The sequence below is a fragment of the Nymphaea colorata genome, chromosome 6 (genome assembly GCF_008831285.2).
Source record: "Nymphaea colorata isolate Beijing-Zhang1983 chromosome 6, ASM883128v2, whole genome shotgun sequence".
NCBI lineage: Eukaryota > Viridiplantae > Streptophyta > Magnoliopsida > Nymphaeales > Nymphaeaceae > Nymphaea > Nymphaea colorata.
In genome coordinates this window covers 16,602,330-16,610,898 of record NC_045143.1, presented here as the reverse complement: position 1 = coordinate 16,610,898, position 8,569 = coordinate 16,602,330, and the positions used below count along the sequence as shown (strand labels likewise).

At 39.6% G+C, this 8,569-nt stretch overlaps 1 protein-coding gene across 1 annotated transcript; it reads right to left on the bottom strand.

The window, feature by feature from the left end:
• Window positions 1–5,653: 5,653 nt before the first annotated feature.
• LOC116256374 (zinc finger protein ZAT12-like) lies at window positions 5,654–6,477 on the bottom strand. Its single transcript, XM_031632730.2, has one exon. The coding sequence runs from the start codon at window positions 6,396–6,398 to the stop codon at window positions 5,853–5,855; it is 546 nt and encodes a 181-aa protein (XP_031488590.1). The 5' UTR covers window positions 6,399–6,477; the 3' UTR covers window positions 5,654–5,852.
• Window positions 6,478–8,569: the final 2,092 nt, after the last annotated feature.

Here is an 8,569-nt window from a genome sequence, read left to right as displayed (position 1 = left end):
TGGTGGTGGTTGTTGTGCAATGGATGTGTAGACGTCTATATATAGACGCAAAGAAAGGAGCCAAACGTTGAGAGGTGTTGCGGTCAATGAAGTAGTACGTGTTTGGTACAGGTAGCCGGGTAGGAATCGGATTTTACTTGTTTTTCTAGATCAAGGGGTTGCTTGGCTTCTTCCAAGTAAACGTTTCAGTCAATCTTTTATTGAAAAAAGATTTGAACTTTTCCTGTTTAGCAAGCCAGAAGATTCAACACGTAGGCATGAAACGTCATTCTCTCTCTCTCTCTCTCTCTCTCTCTCTAGATTGAAAGTGCCAGGAATTTGTGAAACCGAACGAGATAAGGAAGAAAACTTAGAAAAGGAAACTTCGTGTGAGGAACCATTTCATCGAGAAGGATGACGCAACGTGGTGGAAAGACGTTTGATGAACCGCCATACCCCACAATCTCCATACGATGATCATATCGCGCGTTTGATTGGCGGGGAAGAAGACTTTTAATCGGCCATCCGACTAATTTCTCAAACAAAGATTCACCCACCACACAACACGAAAAAAGTTTTCCCACGACTTTTTTCATACTATCAAATGCCTTAACTATTGGGAGGTTAGTGTTAGTGGGGGTTATAAGCGTGCGCTAATGTGGGCAGTTGCCTACAACCACAAAATTTATTTGATTTATATATTAATATTTTTTTTCTTTTTTACCTATTGGTGCTCTTTAAATTTCAGATTTCTTTTGTTGCTACCATTTAGCTACAAATTTTTGTCTCTGCCACTAGTTGATGGCCCTCAAAAACTCTTTTAGTGAGCAAGTTTCTGAAAAAAATCTTAAAACAAAAGAAACAGACCAAAACTTTGGAAAATTATCTAGTGTCATACTTGAGTATGTTTTTCTTTTAGGCTGCATATGGTAGCAAATGTGAGACACAAGTTGAAGGTTGTATCTAATGTCTACCCAAACCCAAAGTAAGTCAGAACCTTAAGACATAGCTATCACTATCACCTTGAAGGTTAATGTCATGTAATGCCAGCTTTCTTTAGTGGGGGCTGTGAGCTTCAACTTTTTTCCAAAACTTTTCAACTGCCACGCGACATATTTTTTAGTTAAAGATATATTTCCTGCTATTAAAGGACTTTTCTTCGCGGGGCATTCAATGAGAAGAATATTGTATTATTAGAAAACATGTCTCAAGAACATCTGTTTCCTGTTTTAAGAAAAATATATACAGTCCGATTATTGCTGTTGTTATAAGATTCAACAGACCAAACTTTAGACACATGTTAATGACGTCATGTTTTTGGGAACAACCGAACAAGGACGGTGAAATATTGCATCTAAATCATGGTGTTCTGCCATTCCATTAATTGCAGGTGTTTGTTAGGAAGCGTGAAAACAAAGACCAAGTCTGGTATATCAGCTGTGCTCAGAATGTCAAAGAGTAAGATATCATGTTCCTGGCATTTTAGGAACGAGAACAGAACGAGCCCATAGGTAATGTTTGCTCATCTAGAATTAAGATTCTGCATCCCTAATTTTAGAATGATGGATAAGAAAAACTGATCACTATTTACCGTAACTTTATCACCTTCAGCCATAAAAGAAGTCAAATATCAGTATTTAGCTGTGCACCGTGCACAGTCGTGTACGTAACTCCTGATGGGTTTTATAACACATGCAAACACATTTATGTGTCGATGTTCATGCCAAACCTTCTTTCTTTTATTTTATATCGTCTTGAGGAAAAACTAATCCCCAAATGGTTTTCTTAATTCAAAACCAGCAAGTTGCACCAACTCATGACTAATCTCACTAGTGTTCACTTTGCCCCCACCGTTTGTAGTCAGTCAATTGCAGGAATTTGGTGAGAACTGACTCTCGCTCTCTGAAAAGAGAAAGCACTGTATACAGCCAACCGCTTCTGATGCAATCCAGTGCCGTCAGGCTAAATCCTAAAGAAGACGTCATGCTGGGGTCTGATCCCAACCTACTCCGCCATGGCTTCCCGTCCAACCATTCAACAATATTGGCCCTGCTCCTCCGGCGGGCCAAGTTTGACTGCTCATTAAAATCCGTGGGTCTCCATTTCATCCTTCATCGGCTTGACCGGATCTTTGTCCCTCATACAAATTTATTTGTTCCACAGTGCGCCACCACAGCCAGAAAAGCCCACCAGTATTCCTCTCTCTCGTTTAAGGTAGTGCTCGATAGGCTTAGCTCTGAGACTGTATTAAGAGTTGATAGTATGGAACTTAAATTGTAGATTTAAGGTCGGATGGAAGAAGTCCAACGGATCTGAAAGTTTAGTGATTTCAAATCACCACAGATCTCATATCCGTGGGGATAATTTTCACCCTTCGGCTCCCAACAGCTCCCATTTGAAACTCTCTTTTCTATTTTGTCTTTGCAACAACATAATTTTTTTAAATTATATACAACTTTTTAAATATTTACAGACGAATATCGATGAAAAATTTTCTTATTCTTTCGGAGCACCCAAAGACTTTTCCACTCATATCAGCTCCTAGAAACCTATCTTGGAATTTGGACGCCATTTAAGGCTCCTACAAGCATTTCTGCACCAACATGTGGGAGCCAAGCATACATATGAATGCCAGAAACCAAGCTCAACGAAAATCAACGCAATTTTGTCACCTCCAGAAGGAATTTGCTGCGGCAAGTTTGAACCTGATCCCATTCTAATGTGTAAAGGAGGCATGAAAAGTTCAGCAATCAGCAGTGAGTCCAACGCTTCGAGAACGGAATTGAAATTTTCGCTCGATTTCATTGTCAAAGATAACTGGATAAGTTCTTAAGTTAGTTTCCAGGATTCATTCTGGCAGGATGGACGTGATCTACGTGGTTATTGAATTGGACCGAGATCTTGAAATAAGAAGGCTCGATAACTTGCAATTTTTCTCTAAATTTTTAAACAAACCCGTCTAGTGTACGGCTGCTCATTAACTCGGGGCGAATCTCTTGGTTCCCCAATTTAGCTGAATCGTTTGTAAAATGGCCAAAATTATCTAAAACATACATTAAAAATGAAAATATATTTATTAAAACTAATTACAATACAAAAAAATCTTAATTTAATGAAAAAAATAGTTAAAAACTGATGCATCCATCCACCCTTTATCGGCTACCGCATCAGATCGGTTCCCCACTAGATTAAAGTTTTAAGCTCAAATTGATTGAAGCGGCCGGTTTTTGACAAACAGTGAATTAAACTGGTGGGAAGATTGACCCTTACGTTTCGAACCATGTAAATCTCATCCACAAGATCATAAGCTTGTTTACAAAAAGAAGGCTTGAAAAATGAATCGCGAGATTATTCGCTTATTATATTTGACGCAATCTTGTATCTTATCAATCAGAATTTTACCTGCTTGGCCTGTAATGTTTGGTTGGGCATGCCGGCCTTCACCTGATCACACCAACAACATGTACTTTGGCCATTGAAACTTCATTTTCTTCAGTAATTGATTAAAGAAGGAAGATGAATTACATGTCGGCAGCCTTTCATTAACAAGCAAAAAATAAAAGAAAGAAAGAAAAAGTTGTAATATGTATAGCGTTTACGTTAACATCCAACTAAATCAGGATAAGTTTCTTTTAATGATGTTTTGTTTTTTTAATTAACAATCCAGCCCATTGGGTTCTCGTCTAGATGATGTGAAAGGCCGCCATATATGTGTACATGGAGTGCCGTGGCTTTTGACTGCTACTTGATCATTCAAGCACGAGACGAGGCTGGCCCTTGAACGAGACAAATCAAATATTTATGGGGTGACTATCGCCTCATGTAGCAATCAACCTCTTTTTATACGTAATTTCGTTAATGGCGTCCTCCTCAGTAAGTCAAAATATTTTTGCCTCCTCCTTTCCCATGCATATTTTTCCGTGTGCCATCGGCTTAGTGTAGAAACTTTAGATTTTCTGGATGGGATGTGAACCATTCTCGAGTCATAGGTTCATGATTATTGTGATTAAAGGCATACATTTTTAAAACCATCTCTCTCTCTCTCTCTCTCTTTCTCTCTCTCATACATACATATATATATATATATATAGCAGGTATGTCAGGTGGCATGACCCTTTGTTTCTCTAAGACATTCTTGGTTTTGACAGGGGGTTCTTGGTTTTGACAGGGGGAACCTGCTATGGCGATTTCCATCCAAAGGAGTGGTAGCTTGTTTGGGGGTGGCAAACCTTTGGAAGAAAGGAAAGCCCTTTGCTTTAATAAGCACCAACCAAGGTTTTTGGGTGGGTGTCGTTAGAAGTTAGAACTATGGCTAGAAGTGTTATGACCTGACCTTATATATACATTGGACATTATTATACGCTAGAAATATGTTTTTACTTATGTAATTGAAATTAAAAAAAAAAAAAACAATGAGCATTAAGTATTCAAATTTGACATATGGTGAACCATTGAATATTGAAGATATTTATATTTGAACAAGAATTTGCATTGTAAAACTAACTTCTTACTAAACTTCACGTAGGTTGGTCATAACTGTAAGGTCCGATGAGCACAAAAAATGAACATTTATGTAAAAGTAAATAATTGTTAAGCACGTGTAGGTGCTCCTTAGAGAAAGAGATGAGTAAAAAGTTTGATGCTATACTCAAATAAAAATATTACTGTTTTGCAACAGTAACTAATTGTTATTATCTAATGAATCTACAGATTTGTGAAACATTATGTTACAGTGAATCTGCCTCACTCACTTTTCGAAGCAAGTTTATAAAACAACAACAATGGGTTAGGAGTCATTTGGAAATAGTAACAGTATGTTACTATTTCATGCAACTAACCTAAAACTTGGTGAGAGTTATTGGACACTTTAAAACGTTCTCCTTTCATTTTTTGAAGTAGAGTCATGAAACAATAACAATGCATTATTGATGCCAAACAACCCCAACAGATCAATGCTCATTAAAAGAAATTAAACCATCCAAACAAAGATAGTTATTTACAAATTGTAAAATAAGTAGAAACATGCCAATTGTAAGTATGTCCAAGTAGATAGGGTTTAGTAAATTTGATTAAGTGCAAATTTGTATGCTGAAATTCTTTCCATACTAACAGTGAAATACGTGGATGGTAAGTAACTTGCGCCGCGGCGGGGGTAACTCAAGATACGTTGTCTAACTCATGTCACGTGTAACGCAAAAATGTTAAATTTAAGAAACACTCAGAAGACGGTTAAACAGTAACTTCTCCCATGGGTAATGTCGTTAGATAAACGATAGAAAGGTTTCTAGAATGACAGCGTTGGGACTGGATTAAAGGGTTAGCTTCAAAATTTTAACTGAAATATTATTTTTTAAAATTTTTATGCAAAAACAAGTGAAATTTAAAATTTACATGTAAATATATATATAAACTTTTATTTATTTATTCATCAAGAGTCTATTGTGACTGTCGAAGGGACTTGTGATGAGACTTTTGAGGTTGACGCATGGTCGCTTATCCTTTCTCATCAGTATTTTCCTGCCCATAGTCCTTGTTATATTAATACGCAAGTTGTAGTATGAAAACCTGATCCCGTGAGCCGTCAAGAAAGAAAAATTTAACCGCGGTAGCTAGCTTGCTTCTAGATCTTTTCAAGCTACTAAGTTTTTTAATTTGCCGTTCTCAGATGAAAAAATAAAAATAAAAGAATATTTGAATTATTCATGTGTACATGACCCTGCGACTACAAAACTTTTACAAGAAATACTGAAAAAAAAGAGGAAGGAAAAAAATGTAATGGGTAGTAAACAATCTACAACAGCCACGGCTCAGGCAGCCCGTCGAGTTTGATCTATACATCATCAGCCTCGGTTAGATGAGCAGCCCTACGTGACCTAAGCAAGGATGAAGGTGGTGGGGTAATCCTCTAGAGGAGGCAGGTTGAGGTCGAAGAACCGGGCCTTCTTGGCTGCCTTCTTCGTCGTCTCGGCGGTGGGTGCACCGAGGGTGAGCTCAATTGCTTCGTTCCTGTGGCGTCTCATGTGGCCGCCGAGCGCCTGTCCGATGGCGAACTCCAGCCCACAGATAGCGCACTCGTGCCCTCTCGCCTTCCCCCGTCGCTGCTTGTGAGGCTGCTGGTCGTCGGAGTCGACGTCGCCGCCGTCCTCACCCGCGAACCTCGGCCTCTTGTGGCTCGCCCTGTGGCCGCCGAGGGCCTGAAAGGAAGAGAAGCGGCGGTTGCACGTCTTGCACTCATAGGACCCGCCCTTCAAGGGTAAGGGTGCCGCTGCCGCCGCGGCTGCTGCTGCTGCTCCGCTTATGGCGCGGGAGAAGAGCAGCAGACACCTGGCCGTTTCTGCGGCTCGGCCCAACTCTTGCTCTTCTTCTACTTGGTTCGCCCTTCTTAGCTGTGCCTCTTTTTCATGATAACAGGAGTCCATGGTCGAGGAACAAAGTGATCGGGAGACGACGACGAGACGGGTGATGAACGCAGAGAAAAGATAGGTGGGAGGGAACAGGGGATGAGGTATTTATAGATTATGCAACGCGGATCATCTCTTTACATGGAGTAGTAGTCGCAATGTTTGGTATTTTTTCGGACGAGACAAAAAGTCTTGGTAGTTCATTAAAAAAAATGGTGAGAAGCAACAGAGAGGGAGAGGTTCCGTCGAATTTGCTTCGTTGGAGGTCAAAAATGAGATATGAATCGTGTCGTTCAACTTTTCTTAGCAAGCAAGAAAATTCCACACGTTTTGGGATAACGGTTTTCGTAGAACCTTCTCCTTCTAATCCTTCCCCATTGAGAAATGTGTACGGGGCAAGAAAAGGAAACCTCTAATCTAATCTTTCCATGCCGTTTTCCGAGAATGAGCACACTCCTGTACGAAATTTAGTGTGGAGTGGAGCCGCCGCATCACTGTCGGGAGGAACTTTTCTGTGATGCTCCTATTTTCATATATATTATTTTTTCTTTTTCTATTTTTCCAAGTTCCTGTTTTCTTCGAATTTTGTACTTCCGCATCCATCAGTTAAACTTTCGAACATGTGCACTTTGTACTTAAGTAAATATTTCAAATATTAATTAATTAATTTTAGATCATAAGAGTAAAAACAACATGAACAATGATAATAATAATAATAACTGTTTGGCAAACTTGCACCCCAAGATGTAGTAGGAAATTCAAACTTCTCCTATTCTGACTTGTTTTAACTCACTTTCAAAGTTTAAAAGTCCTAGGATGGATAATGAAATACTTCAGGCTCACCTTATATGTGTTTGATTTATTTTCTACAAGGTTATCCAGAATCGATTCTGGTCTTTCATATACAAAAGGTGGTAAAATGAAAGAAATTATTCGAACTCCTGGTCAAGTCCATTTTAATTAATGATGACCTGCAGGAGAAGACACGGCACGTGTCCCACCCTCTCCGTCAAACGCGTAGGTGGGACAGAAATAATGGAAAACCAAAACGTTGAGGTGTCGTGAGATTGGCGGAATTCAGCAGCCAATAACCATGTAAATGCATAGTCAGTGGAAGGTGAGGGGGTTTGTCAATTACAAGTAGGCGGGCAGTTGTAATCTACAGTATATGTCACACAAATCACAATCGTTAGGTTGTCTTGCTCCTTCTTCCACTAGTTACTTAATTGACTGGTAAGGATTGACCCCATAGAAGCTTCTCACACACGCACACAAATATATCAACTAACCAGCATATAATTGTTGTTCACTTTTTTTTTTATCAAATAATTTAGAATCAGCTCCCATAGTCTTCATATGTGCATAGTTAGTTCACATGAATCACATAAATGTGGTGACTCACATGTGTGCGTGCAAAATTGACCACGGATGAACGCATGTAGCCACATATTGTGTTGAAATTCTAAACCCCAGAGAGATAAAGAGAAAGCACATGTGAAAGCACCAGAATGACATGAGACTACACCATAGAAGTGACGCCATGGTGTAGGGCAGCAAGTAAATCGGGAATCTCTGAATTTCCGATCTGAACGCATCAAGTTTTGGGCAGGACGGATAGTTCAAGTCCACATTTGCTTCTCAGTTTCAGATTAGTAGATCGGGTTTGATTAGTCAATTTTGTGCACGTCAGATCTAAACCATAATTTCATTTAATGCAACTTTTACGTGCAAGCAAGGGATTTCTTTTTTTTAATCACTTTCCCATTGAATTCAGAACGCAAACTCTATTTGAGGGGGATTTAAATCAAACAGGATCGGGAGAATTTTGTCCCGGCAGGCTAGGCGACCTGATCACTGTGTCGGGCTCCATAGGGGCAGAGAACCTAGCTATTCAATGCTCAGTCAATGATATGATACAGACCCCTCTTCCTCCAGCACAAAGCCAGGAACGGGTCTTCATGTCATTCGTGGCTCCCAGGACCTGCTGACGGGGCTCTGGTGGTCAAACTTAGCTTCTTCCCAGATATGCCATTACAAAATCATTCTCTAAACTCTTGATCCAGAACTGTTGTAGTTATTGCCAAATCCAGTAAATCCGGAGCCGGATTTGAATTTGGATGTATAATGTGCAAGTCCAGGAAATGAAGTTTTCATATGTAACTGGATGTGGGTATTCTTCAGATAAGTCA